The sequence below is a fragment of the Ochotona princeps genome, chromosome 5 (genome assembly GCF_030435755.1).
Source record: "Ochotona princeps isolate mOchPri1 chromosome 5, mOchPri1.hap1, whole genome shotgun sequence".
Taxonomy (NCBI): domain Eukaryota; kingdom Metazoa; phylum Chordata; class Mammalia; order Lagomorpha; family Ochotonidae; genus Ochotona; species Ochotona princeps.
In genome coordinates, this window is record NC_080836.1 from 27253542 (window position 1) to 27274172 (window position 20631).

A 20631-nucleotide genomic window follows, 5' to 3' on the forward strand; every position below is an offset into this window, starting at 1 on the left:
CTGATAATTGAAATAGCCTTTATGCCTAAGTGGCTTGCTGATTTTGGGCTCTGTGTGGTCCAATCTGTAAACTAATTAGGAATAAATTAAAATCTGTCTTAGTCCTTTGTATTTTTAACCTCCTAAGAAGTTTGTTTTACGGTTTTGTTTTATTTTTTTGGCTACAGTAAGGTATTTTTTAGGAAAAATAAAGTACCCCCAAGAGCCAGGCACAAAACAATTCCCTTCTACTGGCAAGTCCTTTGTCTTCTGCTTGAATGTATTCTAAGGGAGAACTCAGGAAGGGAGGAAAGTCCCTTGCCTTGCTGAGTTGGCTGCTGGGAAGATGATCTTCTTCCTGCTGAGTGAGAAGAATTCCATTGGAGCAGAGTTTGTGTGAATGTGCTGTGATAATGGGAGAGATTAGATTCCATATTAAAGCATTTGATTTATTTTTATTTTATTATTTTAATCTCCTGATACCAGGAGGTACAATTATCAGCTGCTTCATTTCATACAGGTGAAAGAAAACTCCTTTTCACATTGTAGACAAACCTTGCCTGTTAGCTCACTAATTGCATGCCTCCAGTCCAACCTTCAGATTTGTTCGAGATTGACAATGGATTTGATTTGTAGAAGAAGCCTGTTAGCATTTTTTGGCAGCCCATATTTATTACTTCTGCCCCCCCTTTTAATGCTCTTACGGTTTTTCCCAGGCATTCATTGTCTTCAAAGTGAATTTAGGGCAGGAACTAACTGTGTTTTGTGGTAATGGGCAAGAGAATTACAGATCCCTGTTTGTACTGCATGAATTGTCTTGCGAGTCAACTTCTTGGATTCGTTTTCAACTGAGTATTAAAGGCCTAGTGGGATAGCCCACATTTACCAATTCCAGTCTCCAAGAAACGATACAATGATTGCCAGGCCTTGATTAAAGATGCTGTGGTTTTATTTGGAAAGAAATTTATGCTCAAATTTCAGAATTTCCTTTGCACCCTCTTAGACACAACCTGGTGGTGTTCATTGTCCTTTAGGCAAGTCTGTCCTTTCCTCCAGGGGTCAGTAGAAGCTGCCTGAGTGAGTGCAAAATGTGGTATAAAAGGCTAAACTGTGTTTTGAAATTTATAGGATGATCTTTGAATGCTAATGCAGTGGTGAGACAAAGGAGCAGTGTAGCTAAGCTCTGAGGTTGGACCACGGGGGATGTAATTCTTTCTGTCACTTAATAGCTGCTGAATTTACTAACTTGCCTGAGCTGCCAATCCTCACCTGTAAAATGAGGTCAGTAATTCTCCGAACAAAACAGTAAGGCATGAGAGTATTAATCAGTGATAAAAAACAAACAAACAAACAAAAAACCCGCATACTAGCTGTAGTACAAATATACATGTATTGAACTAGAATATATTTTATGAAAATATGTGAATATTCTATAGAATATTCATTAGAAATTATATGAAGTTCAAATGTTATAGTTGAAATTCCTTAGAAGTTTATGCAAGTGAAAAAATGTTAATACCACAAGGCTTACAAAGAGAGACATATGTTTGTATGAGTAGCTTAAAATGTTTAGGGCACTGACTCCTGTTGAAAATACAGCCAGTCAGCCACGAGGGCTCTCCATAGAGCCTCCTGCAGGACTAAGAGCTGCTGTCTTCCTCTATTGATTCTTACCCAAAATAGTTGCATGATTAGAAATGAGGAGTCTTCCATCAATTCATGGAATATTCAGATTATGGGAAAACTATATGTGGATAATATTTTTTTTTGCCTGAAAATGACCTTATCTTTTAATTTCATTTTCTCATAAACATTTGAAGTGCACTTGTATGGCATGTTATAACGTGATGTCTGATCTCACCTTCCATGATTTCCTTTCTTGTTTACCACTGAAGTTCTTTCAGTTCACATCTTATTCAGGTAGGCTTGCTATGACCAAAAGCCACAGAGTGGGTGGCTTGAACAATAGACATTCCTCTCCTACAATTCTGGAAGCTGTGTTCTACAGAATACAGGCACTTGCAGATCTGCAGTCTGCTTAGGGTCCCTAACTGGCTCTGTGTGTGTATGTGTGTGTGTGTGTGTGTGTGTGTGTGTGTATGTGAGAGAGAGAGAGAGAGAGAGAGAGAGAGAGAGAATCTTCTTGAATCCTCATATGGCAAAGACCAGAGAAAGCACAGGGTGTCGTATCTTTTCATCTCACCTCTTCATATACCCACTTCCCAATACTGGTATTAGGACTTTGGGCTTCAGGGGAATAAGAGGGTTTGTAATAGTACACAAAGTGCACTCATATAAAAAAAATAAAGTTTCCCACATAGTTGTAAATTCATTAGTCTATAGACTAGTGATTCCTAATCAGTGGTTCTGAGTCCTTAATGACTTAGTAAGGGACTGACTACTTCCCCGACTTTCTTTCTAAGGGCATTAAAAAATGGTAATTACCAATTACCATTATAAATGTATAACAGAAAGAACATTATCAAAAATCCCACTCTAAATCTAGATAGATCCATATGGGATACTGATGTCACAGGCAGCAGCTTTACTTTTTACTTTTCCTTTTCTTTAACATCTTGTTGCTCCATTTTTTTTCTCTACTAGTTTGTGAGGGTTATATTGCTGCTTCTTTGATAATACTTATGTTAACATTAATATTTGTCAAAGACTCAAGCTAGTCAAATCATCTACCTTTTTAAAGTTAATATTTTAGAATATTTTAGCCCATTTATAGCTTTCCCAATGTGTGTGTTTTATTGTTTCTTTCTTAGCACCACATATGTTTTAAATCAATATTGGTTTACATTTGCTCAATCTTTGCAATGATCATTGTTTTAATTACTTTCTGAATCTCAGAATTTCCTTTCAGAATCACTTATCCTCCCACTAGACGTGTGTTCTGAGAAATTCATCTCTTATGGGCCTTGTGGTGACATTCTATTTCAGCTTACACTTAATAGAATGAATCTATATATTTTTTCATATTCTGAGGTGCATCTCAGAATATGAATATCTCAGAATTTTGAGTCAGCACTCCATTCTCTTCATCATGTGGAAGATTTCATTCCACTGTTTTCTGACACACACTATTGCCATTAAGAAGTCATCTGTTAGAATAGCAACTGTTCTTGTTGCGGTGATATTTTTCTTTTTACTTTTGTTCTTCACCACTTTTTTCCTGAAGCATGCAGATGTATGTATGTTTCTCCTGTCAGTGTTGTTGTGCTTGCTGAAAGAATCTGTAGTCTTCATTGTTTCAGAAAGTTTCCAGCTACCATTTTTCAAATGTATACTCCTTTAACATTCTCTTATTCCTGTCTAAGCCTTCAGTTGAAACTATGCATTTTTTTCTCAGCATGCCATTCAAATGTTTTCATTCATTTTTATCTATCATTTTGTTTTACTGAGCTATTCAGAAAATAGTGTTTATTTATCCTCTGATTCTTTACGTCGGTTTTCTTTTTCCATGAAGAATATTTTTAAGTTTAATTATTAGACTGTAATTCCTAAATGTTTGTTTCTTTTTAAAAACACTATGCAACTTGTTATAGCAAATTGTTTTCTGAAACTCTTATTAAAAGTAAGAGATTTAATCATTTTATAATGCGTCCTGTGATTATCATATCTGACATCTGGTACTGTTTCTCACTCATGTTGCTTTGTTTCCTTGTGTGTTTGATTATCTTTTTGTGCTAATCATTGTTATTGAAATATTACCACTGGAGATTCTCTGATGAATACATCTGTCTTCTGAGTGACTCTGATATATTCCCAGTAACTAATCACTTCCATCTAAGTTGACAGTATAAGTTTCTCAGGTTAAGTCTAGATAAGTGGTGATCTACAGCTGTGTCACAACTTTTAACGGACATAACTGATCTTTGCTTTTCCTTTTTTCTTTTGTTACATTATTCATTTATCTACTTAATTTTCTTCATGCTGTCTTGGGATTGGAGGAAAAGAATAAGTTAAATATTTGTTCTCCCTTATCCTTTTATAACAGCTCAGGCAAGATCTTGTTCCATTAATCTATGAAGTTGATTGGCCAAAGCTCAAAGGTGTAATATAGACAAAGAACCTCAGGGGAAAATGTAGTTATGTTGCTTTGATATTCAGCTCTCCTCTCAAGGTTCATATTCCCACTTCACAAAAATATTTACTCTGGCAGTCCCACCATATTTTCAGATTTTTCATTCTTTTCAGGTAATTTTGAAATCTTTTATCCAGCGTTTTTTCATTGTTTTCAGTGAGAGAGTTGATCCAAATAACATAGCTTCTCATTACAATATACCTCACTTTAATTTAAGTGTGCATTTGTTTAATCAAGTTTGTTCTATTTATATAAGCTTTAGTGGGAGAAAAGACTTCATAAGAATATGTATTGAAATTCTACAATGAACAGCTTGCTCGTTAGGGGTACATATAGAGCAGAGTGATATAATCAAGATATAGTCTTGCCTTATGAAATTTCTGCCAAAAAAATAGAACGGGAAGAAATAAGAAACACAGTAAAGGGTTCTTTTTTTTTCTTTCCTTTTGAGATTTACAAAAGGGAGTACTCACATCTGTGAAAGATTTGAATTGGACCTTGAAGGATGGTTATAATTTCAATATGTGGAGATTTGTGGGCAGAGAATATAGGGAAATGAGAAACATGAACAATGGCTTGAAGCTCACAATGGGCAGAGTCCGTGTACTAAAGAGAAGTGCATTTCTAGTTTAGTTGAAAGACAGGATAAATGAAAAGGACTGAGAAAAATTCTATGATGGAGGTTTGCTAACAGTAGCAAATCTTCAAAATAGTGTATTGTATTCACTAGGTATCATCATCCTGGAATAGTCTATAATAACTTTTCTTTCAACAAATGCATACAAAACAGAGGTATAGTCTGTTGGATGTCTTCAAAGGACCAGGATTATTGTGGGGCCACAGCAGGAGAAATAGCTCGTGATTCCAGGATGTTGATGTGTAATGGAGCAAAATCTTCTGCTTCAAAAACCAGTTGCTTGCAGATAGAGAGGATTCTAAAGCACATTCATGGGGGAGGGGCATGGGAGCTGGTGTTTTCACTTCTTTGTGCACTCCTTAGGCTTCTTTCGAGGTCCTAGAAACAGAGTTTCATGTGATTTGTCTTTGGAGGTCTGGATATATACTTTTTGCATTTTTCAAATACACATTTATTTTACTATCAGTGAAATATTTCAGGTGACTTTGGAACTTCAGATTGTAACTTGTCTCCTAGGTAGCTGCCGTGTTTGAAATGAGCTTAAGGTTTCTTTTTGTGAGGGATAGACACCTGACTTTGTGCATCAGATGTGTAAGTTTGCTTCCCTAGCTAAGCAAAGTGTACTGATGGGTTGCTGTTTGGAGGAAAGATTAACAATTTCAAACTTCCATTTGTTCATTTAGAAACAATTAATGTCCCCTACCCATTGTCATATAATAATTTTTAAACTCTAGTGATATCCAGATTGGTAATATATGAATTCCATTCTCAGTATGCTTATAATATGTAGGTTGACTATAATAAACCATAACTAACGTGACTAAAACTATAAGAAAACATGCTGTGAAATCTAGATTCAAATACATGTAGCATTTTCTCAGGGAAATTAGCATTACTCATTCTATGTATCTCTTTTCTCATTCATTCTACAAATGTTATGGAACAACCTGTATATTAAATCCACTCTACTAGATTTCTGAAAGACGTAAACATGGATCAGATTCTAGCTGTCTCTTTGTGGGTCCAGAAACAAAGAGACGATATATGCATAAACTAAGTATTTGCAGTGAAAAACTAGACATTGACAGTCACCCTTAACTAGCATGGACAGATATAGGGGTTAACTTTATGGTAACTCAGAGGACAGAACAGTTGCTTGTGGATAGAATTTTTTTTTTATGATTGATTTGCTTTTATTGAAAAGGCAGAGAGAAGAACAGGCAGAAAGAAAGATCTTCCATCTGCTGGTTCACTCCCCAACAAACTGCAATGGTCAGAGCTAAGCTGAGCTGAAGTCAGAAGCCAGGAGCTTCTTTGGGGTCTCCCACATGGGTGCAGGGTCCCAAGGCTTTGGGCTGTCCTCTATTGCTTTCCCAGGCCACAAGCAGGGAGCTGGATGGGCAGTGGAGCTGCCAGGATTAGAACCAGTGGCCAGTGGGATCCTAGCACATTCAAGGCGAGGACTTTAACTGCTAGGCCATTGTGCCAGGCCCTCTAGAATCATTTCTAGGGCCAAGCATGGTAGCCTAGTGGCTAAAGTCCTTGAGTTACATGCACTGGGATCCCATATGGGCTCTAGTTCTATTCCTGGCTGGTCCACTTCCCACCCAGCTCCCTGCTTGTGGCCTGGGAAAGTAGTTGAGGATGGCCCAAAGCCTTGGGTCCCTGCACCCATGTAGGAGACCTAGAGGAGGTTCCTGGCTACTAGCTTTGAATCGGCACAGCACTGGCTGTTGTGGTCAGTTGGGGAGTGAAACATCGGATGGAAGATCTTCCTCTCTGTCTCTCCTCCTCTCTGTATATCTGACTTTGCAATAAAAATAAATATTTATAAAAAATGATTCTAGAACACATTAATGGTGGAAGGACATTGGAGCAGATTTTTCACAGATGAATAGGATTTTGAAACAGAAATGGGATATAAGACATTGTGTGTAGAAATAAGAATGTTATGGGCAGATGTTCAGCTTAGCACATGAAAAAACTGAATGCAATATAGTTGTCTGGGGTTTGATGCTCATCTGGTTCCTAATCCAACTCCCTGTTAATACAAACTACAGAAGTCAAAGTGATTGGTTCGTAAAATTGGGTTCCTGCTATCCTTTCGAGTGATTCCAGTTGAGTTCCCAGCTGCATCTTTAACACAACCTAGTCCTAACTTGCTGGCATTTAGGCAGTCTACCAGTGGATTGAGACATTATTCTCCATAACTCTCCGCCACCAACCACTGCCAAAAACACCTCCCCTATTCTGTGTGTGTGAGTGTTTGTGTGTGTGTGTGTGTGTGTGTGTGTGTGAGAGAGAGAGAGAGAGAGAGAGAGAGAGAGAGAGAGAGCGCGAGCACTCTATCTCTGTATCCCTCTGAATATGTAAGTTGAAAATAAGAGAATAAAGCAATGGTAAAATAGGGTAAGCTGATTCCTTAGTGCATTGTGCCTTCACCCAGGCACTTTGTGCTATTCACTGCTCTTGAAAATGTTTTGATGAAGTTTTTCTGGGGCCTAGAGGGAAAGTGCCCTAATCTAGAATATTTTTGTCTTTCTTCTACAAGACCCTTGGGAGTAATATCTTTGATGGATTGTTTCAGAATTAATTGAGTGATTGCCTTGTGGAACAGCAAGCAGTGGTTTTAACTGGGACAGTGTAGAATCAACTTTTGAGTTATGAAAAGACAAGACTTGGTTGTGTAAGCAAGGTGGAGCACATCGTAACCTGGTATTAAATGTCCTTAAATTAAGAGACTCGGAGTTTTTGATGACATGTTTGGGGAATTGAGATGTGCTTTTTAATCAATTTTTAATTTAAAAATGTAGGACTTGCCTGAGAGACATATTCTAAAATCTGTGCAAATAGATGAGAGCACAAAGTCCTGTGATGTTATTGGTGGAGAAAGTAGCAAACAGGTGGGTTTTATCATTGTGAAGTTCAATTTAACTAATTTGTTATAGGGTTTCTTTTTATTGACAAATTATTTCAATATTCCTATAGTCCAAGACATATAAGAATGTGATATATATATTCACATATATATTATATATCCCATATATCATACACACATATGTATGTATGTATGTATTATGTCCCCCAAACACAGTTGTGTCATCACACATCACCTCAGGAAGCAGCAGTAGCAAACTGGAGGGTTTTCATATGACTGCAGAATCTGTATTAGTTTTACTCCCCACACTGTTTCTCATATCGAGATTTCTTTTGTGTCTGTATCTACCAATAACCAGATCCATGGACTCCATCTGATTAGTCAGATGGATGAGATCCACTGCATCTTTTGTGTTCATACATACTATTCAGAGAATTTAAGGTCACTTTTGGCATAAACTCAGATATACTTTGTAAATGTAGTATTTCCCCTGGATGTGTGGTACTAAACTCAGTGTTCTCAACAGCCAACCCAGATATTGGTTGTGTACGAGAATGCTTCAGGTATTGTTATGTTTTTCACTTCATATTGTACTAATACTTTAATCAAAGGTGGTGACTAAGGATTTTTACTTCTAATGACAGAAAACTCTTTTCCAAGAGATTTAAAAATATTAACTTTTCCAAATCACTCATTCAGTCATAACCTTGTGAGCCCCCCCAAAAAGCATGAAAGACCTCATTAAAATAATGTTTGTATTTTTAATATTGTTTGCTTCCAATGTGAATAATGAACAGTAACATTAATTAAATAATGCAATACATCTAATGCTCATTCAGTGTAGTATGACTTTAACAACAAAATGATCTTATTTGTGGGAGTAAAATGATGTGATTTAACAGGAAGATGAAAATAGTTTTAATCAGAAAGCTATTCATGAATTATTGAGTATTCTGTGCATAATGAATATAGAATGATCTTGTCTTTATAGAGTAAATCTTGAGCCCTTATTCTGACCCCCTGCTACAGAAGATCATGAAAAATGGAGAGACAACAATAGATCTATCAACCTTAGCCTAGTGAATGAATTTTAAAAATAACCTAATTCTAACAATAATAGTGCTGTGGGTTTTTTTCTGTAGAGTCAGCACAGTAATCATTAATATAGTTTACTAATAATTTTTGTTATTGTGGCCTTATCATGCATTTATTAATTCTAAAAATGTACTATTCTAAGTTTGGAAAACAGCACATAGAAACGGAAGCAAAAAAAATTAAATTCCTAGGTTTAGTAAAAAAATGAAATCAAATGATCAGTATTAGTATACATGAAGCTGTGTTCTCTTATCAGTTTTTGCTAAGATTTTGGCCACTGAACCTAAAAATTTTGAATTTTCCATTATTTTTAATAACTATAAGATCTGTAAAATTTATATGATGCTTTATGCATACATCATAGCATATTATATCATTCCTTAAACCTTACCTTGGGCTCTCCTGGAAAACTTTAATTACAAAGCTTGACTCACTCTGTTTTATTTTTTTGGTCAACAGTTCATCTGTTTAATAAGTTGTACTTCTCTAAGATAAAAATTATCTTTATCCCATAGTATGTATTTGGAATTTACAGAATATTTACATTTAATTTTTTAAAAATTCACTACTGAATTCAGTGTGCCAGGAAGCAATGTATCATATCATCCTAGCCAAAAATAACTGTTTTCAAATTATACCTGCTGGCTAAAATCCTAGGTTTTTCATTCTGTTTGCTCTATGTCCTTGATTATTTGCAATATTAGGTTAATAGGATCTAAATCATACGGTTATGTGAGGATGTTAGAAAACTGATGTAATGGACCTTCAAAATAGCGAATGTGATACTCATATTTGTTATTGTTGCTGTTATTAGTACATGGATTAAAAGAGTTCAATGGTTAAGAGTTTTGGGAAATACATGAAGGATAGAGAATATGGGAAAGATCTACAAGTGCTTTAAAACCTTCAGCTTGGAAAGCTTTTAAATAATTTTGCTTATATCCCAGTGATGAGGATGATAGACCTCATTTCAATGTAAAGAGGACTTGGGAGGCAGGGAGGAAATGGAGTCTGCAGCTAGCGAATTGCTTTCCAATGATCACTCTCATCACTCAGAAAAGAGAAGCACCACACTTTTTTGGTGAAGAACTATACTTTTATCCCACAGAAAGAGTAATGTCAGTTATCTGAGCCCTGGTACTCTGAAGACAAGCCCTGGCTTAATTATTAGACTTGATGTGGGAAGTGCACAGAATGAGAGACAGGAAGTGATAGTGGGCAGTACAGGGGACGATTTACCATGCTGACTCCACTTCGCATCAAGTGGCTTTACTCTGTACTTGGCAGGTGCACTGTTTGATGTGGAAAGAAGCTGCAAGTAGACTGAAGAAAGCCTAAAGAAACATGTCAAAGAGAGGGGAAGGAGGAAAGAGAAAGGAAAAGGGGCTATCTGTGATGTTTCTTCCCATCGCCAAGTTTCCTTTGGTTTAACTTCAAGAACGATTGTTTTCACTTTGCTGTACTATGGGAACTCAGGCTTTTGGGAAAGCTAGGTTTGATATGGTAAACTGATATTTAATATATACCTAGAAATGATTGAGATAGCCAGATGCACATATACACTGTCCCAGCTTGCAAGGAAGGCTTCATAATAAGAGAAGATAGTTTTCATAATAAGAGAAGATAGTTTATGTTCCTCACTGGCAGAGGCCATGTGGCCCAGGCAGGATTGACAACCTACATGGACTGCTGAGTGGGATGCAGTTTAAGGCACAAACTTTAAGTTATCTTGGGCATTGAAAATGTGTATAAAATATTTACCTTAGAGAATTAGATTATAATTCATTTATAATATAATTGAACAACAGTATCAGCATTTAGCAAATATAGCATAAGTAGAAGTATTATATTTATTATAGCAAGATGTTGATTTATATATATACATTTCTGGAAAAAGAAAGAATACTTTCTTCTGAAGAAAGCAAACAAAAATCACATTCCAGTGTCCAATATCACTAACAAAATCTTACTTTTCTAAAATTGTGGTTTGATTTGGTCATATAATACGCTGAGAAATTTCACTGTAGAAACAATTTCAGATATTATTAGCATCATTTATATTCATATGCATAAAACTCACATCTTATACTCAAAGTATCAGTTTCTATGTTGACAGTGGCCATACTTTAGACATTAATAAGATCAGGTGGCCATTCAGCATTCTTCCCTAAATCATTTTGCTCAAATGAGAGTTTATAAGTGAGTTTTCTACTCCTTCATGAATGATTTTCCAGATTCAAAACCATTTATGTGATAAAACTTAATTTCTTTAAACATATTTATTTCATGTTTCAAAAGGATAAAGACAATGTGAGTCTATATTCTGAAACAATTAATCTTGTGTAAAAAATGGTAGCTAATAACATATCTCATAAAATCTGAGCTTTATTTTTTTTTCAACCACACTATTAAAAGGGAATGAAAGTTAATAGATCTATGATTTATTGCCTGTACACGTACCAAACTTCATCATGGAAAAATACCATCAAACAAAAGAGCATCTGACCTTTGATATTTCCTTAATACACATTAAAAGACTATGGACTCCAAACATCCGATAAAGAAAAATAGCAAACTAAAACTAAAGGCTTAATCTAAGTTAAAGGAAAACTTATTATAAAGATAATACCATCAGCTATTATTGGGAAGTGATGAAGATGGACTCACAGAGCAACGGAATCAGAAGTGGACAGGACTTAGGATCAATCTTTAAGGACTACATTGTTCCAACAAAGAGGCCTTTATTGTTTGCTGTCCCAAAGCAATAACTCTTCAATAATTATGCTTAAAAATCAGTCACTATTTTAAGTTTGTCTCAGCAGAGCTATGATATATACATTGTTAGATGTAAATCCATATTTAGTCAATTTTTAAAAAGCTTATTTTTATAATGTACAATATGATCAATTGGCATCATACACTTCATTAGCAGACTGTTCCTTGTGTTTTATAGCTTCAGAATCAGAAATATGTTTCCTATTAAAAGATTCTTTAAATTCAGTATCCTTGAATAAAATCTTGATAACCTTCCAAATAAGTTCTACAACTCTCCTGAACTACTTATTCCTATCTTCCATGCTTGAGTACATGAAAAATTTTCCTTGTAATCCCAGCTCTTATGTTGCCCTTCAGTCCAAGTCTACCAGATCCAAGTTTGTAAAAGCAAAGTACTGGTTAGGTTCGTTTTTGTAGTCCTATACCGCCTTCCTTTTTTTTTTTCTTTTTAAAGTAATATATTTATTTGCTTTCATTTTACTACAATGGCTTTCATTTTTTCTACCCCTTTTTCTATAGTCACCCCAAATCTCTTTCATTTTCCTTGAATGGGCCAAAATATCAGTGCCTAATTCAAGTCAATATAAAAACAAATATTTTGTTTTAAGTGCCTGTTGATTTCTTATTTTGTAAACAATCATTCTGAAATGTATAATTTACCTTTATTTATCAATGCTTGTGTTGAACCAATTACTTTCCAATGTAATTCTTCCATCTTGGTTTTAAACTTTTCCCACTGTTCACAAGTGTTGTGAAAAATTTTCATTTTAGAAACTACTATGCTTGTAGCACAGCAGGTGTGGAGAATAGAGGAGTGAAGGTAATGAAACAGGTGATTAATGTTTTATAAAGAGCTCTCTCCATGCTTTACTGAGGGATTTGGATATTACCAGGCCGATAACAGGCTTCCCCGAAGAAATAATGTGAGCTTTATGTTTGGAAAGAAAAAATCAAATGTGAATAATGAATTGAAAAACTTTGGACTCCCCACAGAGGAAATAACTAGAAAAATTCAGGCAAGATAAAATAGGAGCTCACATGAGATTAGAATCAGCAGATGGAGAAGACGGAGCTACATGTGGCATTAGGGCTTTAGGGAATGAAGTTAGAAATTAAGAAGTTTTCAGGTGAATTGGATAAAAGTGATGTCTAAAAATGAAAGGCCACCAGGAAAAGGGAGTAAGTTCATGAGCAAGTTGTGATTTCACCAAGATATTGTTGCACGGTGCGAGCGAGATCACACCAGACATGTCTAAGGCTTATTAAGGAATCTTTATTAACCAAGCTTGGTGATAATAGAGCACAATAGCAAATCTCAAGTCCATACAGCAATCCAACCAATCATAATCCAACCAATCATAATCCCAAAAGGAACAAATGGTCATTATCCTTAAGTCCATCCATTAAGCTGAAGATCTGTGTCCCAGCTTCTCCAACAATATAAGCTAACCTGAGAGACATGCAACGAATAACCTGGACACACTTACAAAGCTGCAGACATTCACCTTTCCCTGGCTTCTCTGCCCATATTCCACTACTGCTAGGCCTCACCCCTCCTCGAACTCCTGACAGGACACAAACCAGAAACAACATTATTATAACCATTGCCCCATCTAAGCAGTACACAGGGACCATGCTCAGGGGATTACCTGTCCTGGGTCAGCCAAGAGTCGAGGTGCCAGAGTAATGAAAGCACCTGGCCAGAAAGAGTGAGAGCCCCTGCTTCCTGGGCCTTTTAAAGGGGCTTGTGAGGGGAGTGGTTACACAATGCAATACCATCCCCTCTCAGTTGATAGGTGAGTCACAGGTGGGCAGGAGCGAATACCTAAGTGTGGTGAGTCAAGGAATTGATCAGTGCTCATTGGGATGGGCAGGAACAGGAACTGGGCTTGTAGCTAAAAATGCCTAGAGTAATTGGACTTGTCTGCATCCAATATCCTGGCTAAATTAGGACATGGGGGAAGTGGTAGAGGATGGAATAATCATTCCATTGCTGTTAGGACCCACCTTCAGGATAGAGGATAGGGGATACAGCCAAATTTCATTTGCCCACTGTCAATGGGTGCTGGCTATCACTGGCTGTGCCCCATAACAATATCTCTGCTGAATTCTAATACCAATTACTAAGTATGGTTTTGCTTTGGCACATGGAGCTGAGAGCTAGCAGGACAATTGAGAGCTCAACAAATTGCAGGTGATGGGGCAAGACCAGGTGCAATACCAAAACCCACAGGAAGGATGTAAACTAAGAGAAATAATGAGAGTATAGAACACTAAACAGGGGTTGCCAGGATTTAGGAAATAGGAAAAGGAAAAGCAATCACTGAAAGAAACAGAGCAGGATGTATATAAAATGTGAAAGAAGAATTTGAGAAAGAGAAAAATGACTTTACAGTTCAAGGATGAGAGGAACTAAGGGAGAAATAAATATATAAGTGAAAGATGCTTATGGGAGATAAGGCATCACATTTTTTTCCCATTGCTGACTTTAATAGTCAAGACATTTTAGACTAGTCAAAGGAAGAAGTAAAAGCCTGCGGGGGGTTAGGAAAACAATGGAACATGAGGAAACAGGAAACATGACCATAGACACCTGAAGTACTAACAATGATGGGATAGCAATTAGTAGATTCAGAAAAGGTGAAGTTATGGGACGCTTTTTTTTTTTTCTCCTCTTCTTGGGCACTGAAATGACTTGAGCACAACTACTTGCTGATAAACACGTTTGTGGTTAGGAGAAAGTGAAGGTGAAGAGAAAACTCTAGAAAGGAGCAGCAAGATTGGATTAAGTTAGAAACTTGAAAGAAAAAATTGAAACTGAGCAGACGCATTATCTCCTACCCTGAGGCACAGCCAGACATCTTTGTGAGACATTTATGCGCACGACAGCTGTGAGAGGCCAACTAACTTGGATACTCTTAAGGACCATTCTCATGCCCAAGGAATAGGGTGTTAGGCATGCAACTACACTTGCAGACTCAGATTCTTCTTCAGACCTCCTCTTCTGGAGGTCAGAAGAGAAAAGGGAAAAAGTGACTCAAGGAATAAACAGGCAATGTGAATTCTTTTTCACGGACCTGAAGAGGGCATTGCTGTTATGTGGCCTTGCAGGAGGAAAGAGTGATATGGAATGAGATCCATCATTATTATCAAGAGCGTGTAACTTGGAGTCAAACAACAGTGGACTGCTATCTCACCACAGGCCCTTATGTAAGCCCTTTCTTCTTCCCCTTGCTTCTTGAGTTCTTATCATGCAACAGTTTCACAAGGTGGTTGGGATTTGCAAATGAGGAATCAAAATAATGCTTTCAGAGAAGCTCAAAATTGCTACTCAGATTTGCTTTCCATTTGATTACTAGTGATGAACTAGTGATAAAAGTGGGAAGAATGGTCATTGTTGCATTACAAGCCATTTTTCATCTTTGTGAAGAAAGAAAACACTGGTGGGTGAGACAGACTTTTAACAGAAAAAGCTTTATAAGAGAGGTGTCATGAGGCAGGAGGGAAAATGACTGGACACAGAAGGTTTCAAAATGCAGGCTTTGAAGCAAAATCAAAGGCACATCTGAACGAGGTAGCCAGGACTTACAAGGCTTTTAACATGAATAGCCCAAAGATACTTGAATTAGGGGTTTTGAGGAAGACCATGTAAGAAGAAGGACAAGTAAATAGCAGAAGTGTGTTTGGAGGAAAAGGGTGGTGTAAGTGGCTGTTGGACTAGCCAGTAGGCCTGGATGTGAGAAGAGGCAAAACCAGGAAAAGCGTGAGAGACTGAGACACTGCACAAAGTTTGCTAACTTCAGAAGTAGCAGAAACAAACCTAATAGCAGAGTGGTCGTAAGGGAAGCTCAGAGTATGCTTGTGTGGGAGGAGAATGAAGATTGCTGAGGTGGAGAGGAGTTGAAGGAGTCAGACCATGGAGTATATGTTCATATTAGTGAGTACCATGAGGCCACTGATAGTGATAGTGCCAGGCAGACCTGGGATTGCAAAAAATGCCCAGCCAGGTGCCAGGTTCATGGATGAGAACATTTGGAGATTGACATAGCAAATGATGGGAAGACTGAACATTTGATTGCTTTTTAGCAATAGGTTGTCTCAAGCACTAGAGCATGGAGTGTGCACAAATAATTATATAGAATCTAAGACTGATATGGAGACTTAAATTGTCAGCGTCGTCAGTATGTCAAAGTACAGAGTCAAGTACAGACAATATGGCTATCTCGGTGAACACAGTAGGTATGTAATAGTTGTTTATTAAATGACTACATGGAATAGCACATTAAATCTGTAAGTCCCTGAAACTCTTTATTGCTTTTTCAAATCAGAAACCAGAGACTGCTTCACTGTTTTTTTTAACAAATAGAAATCTTAATTGTTATAAAATTGAGGATTTAAGACATACAAGCCATCCTTTCAAAGTACCAAAGCTAGCGATATTTTGGTATTTTTCCTTCATTCATGAATTCAGCAAATATTCATTGAACGACTGTGTACCAGGCACTGTTCCATACATTGGGAAAAACAGTGGAGGGAAAGGCAAAGTAGGCCCCAGCTCAGGGAACTTAATTCAAGTGGGGGAAACACAGACAGCGTACAAAAATATATATGTTAATTTCAGTTAGGAGGAGGGCTGCAGCGAAATCAAAATAAATTGTGGGATTCAAAAGAACCAAAATTACTGACTGGAGTACAGCTCATTTATGTAAGACAGTTAAAGATCTCTCACAAGGTGACATTAGCTGACAGCTGAAAAGTGAGAAGAAATTAGTCATGTGCAAATTGGGAGGTATTCCAGGTAAGCAGGTGGTGTAAAGGACCAAAGGCAAGATCACATTTAGCAGAGAAGGACAAAAACAAGATCAATATGTTCATTCTGGGGGCTAGTGTGAAAGCCATAGCTTTTCTCAAATCTATAGATTTCAGCATGAGCGTGACCACCATTTTCAATGTTCAAGGACAGCAGAGTGGTTAGGGGCAGACTTTACAGGGACATTGTATTTAAATTCTGACCTCTCCCTTTCTAGCTGTCTTAGCTTGGGCAGGTTTAACCACACCAGACCCACTTGAGTATACTTTCTTTCCTATAACCTGGTATTCATAATATTTCCCTCATACAGTGTAAGAGGCACATTTTTAATAGCTATACAGCTCTTAGTGTAATGCTCAATATCCTACAAATGGTGTTTCTTACATTAAATAATTCTGCTTTTTTCCCTCTGATTACATTACGTGTGATGGATCAGTGCTTCTTAAATTATTTATTTTATTTTTATGAAAGTCAGAGTAACAGAGAGAAGGACAGAGAGTGGTAGAGAGAGATCTTCCATCTGCTGCTTCACTCCCCAATTTGGTGCAGTGGCTGGAGCTGAGCCAGTGTGTAGCTGGGAGTCCGGAGCTTTTTTCATGAGGCTGCAGTGAACTTTCTTCCACTGCTTTCCAGGTTGCTGGGTTGGAAAAGGAGTAACCAGGACTCCAACTGGTACCCAAAGGATATGCTGGCGCCATAAGCAGAAACGCAGCTAATTATACTGCAGTGCCAGCCCCATGATAAGCACTTTTGATAAGGCATCATAGTGATTATCTTTGTTGATTTTGAGAATTCCATGATTGAGTTAACTCTGAAGGAAGGATGGTGTTTAAATGCATGCCTTCATGTTCGATCACTTGACAATGAACATTATTATCATGATTTGTGATCTTCAGCAGTGGTGACCACAGCATAGGGTAAATCAATGAAAGAATATCTTTAAGAGGACATGGGCTTATCTTGATTTATTCTCCATGAAGATACTACTGACTTAAAAGCTATGTTGTACATACTTTATACAGTGTTTCCAAAAAGTAATAATTGGATTGCCAAAAACTGCAAACCTCAAAACTTACTATAAAAAAAAGAACCACTTTTCTGGCCTCAGAAAGATAGTCTATCTTACAATGACAGAAATAGATATGCTGGCTATATGCTAACAATTGCAGAAAGATAATCTAATTATCATTCATTCGGAATTTCATAGTTTAGTATGAAATCATGCTGTTAAAATAAGATCAAAATATTGTTAATCATTGTATGTTAAAAATTTAAGACCATCCATTAGTAATCATCACTAAATTTAGTATTTTCAGGAGTCTTTGGAATGCCACACTTACTTGAAAAATATTAAATAAGTTTTCCCAGTGGTGTTTTGCTTAATAATTGAAGTTTGGCAGATTTAAAGTGATATCACTTGAATCAAAAGAAAATATGAAAAGACAAGCATTGGTGATAATTCTTATTGATTATTTTGAATAGAAATTAAAAGTTAATGTAATTTTTAATATTGGGGTCTAAGTTAAACTTATTCAACAAAATTATACTAATATATAATCTTAAGTGAATCAATAGACAATTTCTAAGCAACAAATAGTTGTTTAGAATATTTATTGAATTTGTTAATGTGTTAACATCTGCGCACATTTCTGGGTGACAATAAAATTCCATTAGTTTTAATAAACCCACAAAGCTTACCTTATATAAAAATTTCTAATACACAATGATTTAGAATTTCTAAATTTGGGAACCTATGAAATACATGACTTAAAATGCTTACGTGTTGAGGCTGGTACTGTGGCATAGCAGATTAATTGTGTCGTGCAGTACCTTAGGGTTCTGGTTCTTGTCCTGGCTGCTGCACTTCTGCTGCAGGTCCCTGCTTATGGCCTGGGAAATCAAGGGAGGATGGCTTAAGCCCCTGGGCCCATGTACCAAAATAAAAGACCCAAAAGAGACTCCTGGTTCCTGGCTGCAGATCAGCTCAACTCTGTTCATTGCAGCCATTTGGGGAGTGAAACAGCAGCTGTTTCTCCTTTTCTCTCTGAAGCACCTGCCTTTCAAATAAAAATAAATAAAAGTTTAAAAATACTTTTCTGACATAGGATTTAATATTTCAGTTATCAAATATATTGAGCTTTTATTAGAATTTTTTAAAAATTTCAATAACTAAAATAATTATTTTCCTTATAACCTATAGCTATTCAACTTTTACAAATGTTTTTAGAGAGCTAAGCTTATAAATTCCCAAATGAACATTTCTACAAATTGGGTTTTCCCTGGGGAAAAAAAAAGTAGGCTTTATGTTATAAATACATGAAGCTGATAATGCAATAAACTTATATTCTCTGACAAGCATCTTCAATGATATGTGGTATTTTTCTTATTTCATTTTGCTTACAGAAGACAGGGCAAAAATCCGAAAGTGTGGATTTATGTGGAGCCCATATTGAATGGACCAAGGATAAGTCAAGCAGAAAGAATGTCTTTCAGGTAAGAATGTTACATATATTCAATTCCATACCATTTCCAGTAAATCTGAACTCTGTTCTGTATTCAGAACAAGACAATCTTCTTGGGTTGTGTCCATGTGCATAAACTAGTTGTCTGAAGGACATGCTGAAAAACGGACTCCTGTGTTGAATCTTTGGTTTGTTTTGCTTGTTTCTCAGGTGACTGCTCTCTGAACACAAATTAGATATCTTGTGTTGATGAATTTTACACATAAACTATTGAGTTTTGTAATATACTTGATTGCTAAGCACTACTCACACACAGAATGTTGAGCTCAAATAGATTTATGATAACATTCTCAGGTATACACAAATTAAGATTCCCTAAATATAAACTATTTTCATTCAATACCATTCATGTCTTGCAATCATTAATTACATTTACTAGTATAACGTGGGGTAAAGGAGAGAGCTAGACAGCTATAAAAATTGGATCTTTCATATTGCATCCTCATTTTTTTGGAAAAGTAACTAATTAATAATTATAATTATAATCCATTGAATGGAAAGAACGAGATGGAATCCTCGAAACGAATGTAATTTTTCACAGATGATATGAACAGAATCTTTGGTGGTTGGTAGTTCTTGATTATAAACGTTCATGTTTTTGTATGTATGAAATACAGTTTACTTTTGTATTTCCATGTAGCCAGTGATTTTAAATGTATATTTTAGAATTTTTATCATTTGGTAGCCATCTAAATAAGATTATTTTAATTTTTAAAAATTTAAGTTTCTTGTAAGAGCTTTGGGGGCATTAGAGAAAAGTAAGCTCCATGATTACAGGCTTTGCTGAAATGATTACATTTGCCGTCAAAGAAGTATAGGTAAGTGAAAATTTCTTCCTTTACTCACTAGGGAATAAAAGCTGGTTTGTGTTTGGTGTGTATCTTTTATGGCAAGTTTGAGTGGACCCAAATAATTTCAGCCCATTGTGACTTAAAACAAATAATTTAAAATAAATACATTGTACACTTTTTGGCTATTTTTATGGTTCATATTTATTTAGGTGTAGGCTTTGACTTAAAAATATTCACTCTTTATCTATATATATATGGAACAATGATCTTTTTATCTGCTTTTTTGTTGATCATTATGGCTAGTGATGCATTAATTCTGTGAGTATAAATGAAAAATATGTCACTGCAAAATTAAAGGAAAAAAATAAGATTGGGAGAAGGAGGGATTGAGGGGGAGAAAGACAGAGAGAGAGGAAAAAAATATGGTTACCGTCCTATACTGTATTTATGGGATATATGAATTCTTAATAATAAAATTTTGCAAAGTCAGAGGACATAAATTTGTTAACAGTAAACAAAATTTTAAAAAGAAAAGAGAGAGGAAGGGGAAAGGATGTCAGAGAGGAAATGAATTAAAACCCAAGTGTTTAGATGTTAATCTAAAGTGATTTGAAGGTGGCTTTACTGATTTCTTTACATTAGCAATCAGTTTTGTTCTAAAATGAAGAAATACATATTTGTAATGGATATTTTTTCTTTTGGCTTTTCTTCCATAAATAACAGAATTCAGAGGTTGTAACCCTGGTCTGTGTGACTACCTCAATCATCAAAATATTTATTTATTTTTTTAAACTAAGCTGGGTAAGCTAAATGGTGTAACCTTAGTATGTATTGTGATTTTAGTATTCTAATTGCCAAAGTGGTGAAAAACCACATTACACAAGGTACTTTTGGAGATATGTACTTTTGGAGGTTAGTCCTTTTTTAATGTTTTCTCTGAATTCCATGACGTTAGTTCATGACAAATGAGATTGACAAACATATATATAATTTAAATGATATTAAAAGGGAAGAGATATATTTAAGAATATATGCATATTTAACTTACCCATGT

At 36.0% G+C, this 20631-nt stretch overlaps 1 protein-coding gene across 2 annotated transcripts in view; it reads left to right on the forward strand.

Annotated features, from left to right (window-relative positions):
* Positions 1-20631, forward strand: part of ARHGAP15 (Rho GTPase activating protein 15) — a 625244-nt gene that overhangs the window by 95500 nt on the left and 509113 nt on the right. Inside the window, exon 6 of one of the 2 annotated variants that reach the window (XM_004577187.3) lies at positions 18668-18757. In XM_004577187.3, coding sequence (XP_004577244.1) covers positions 18668-18757 — 90 coding nt within the window. The remainder of the gene's footprint in view (positions 1-18667; positions 18758-20631) is intronic. The other variant, XM_058664454.1, reaches the window with a different exon arrangement.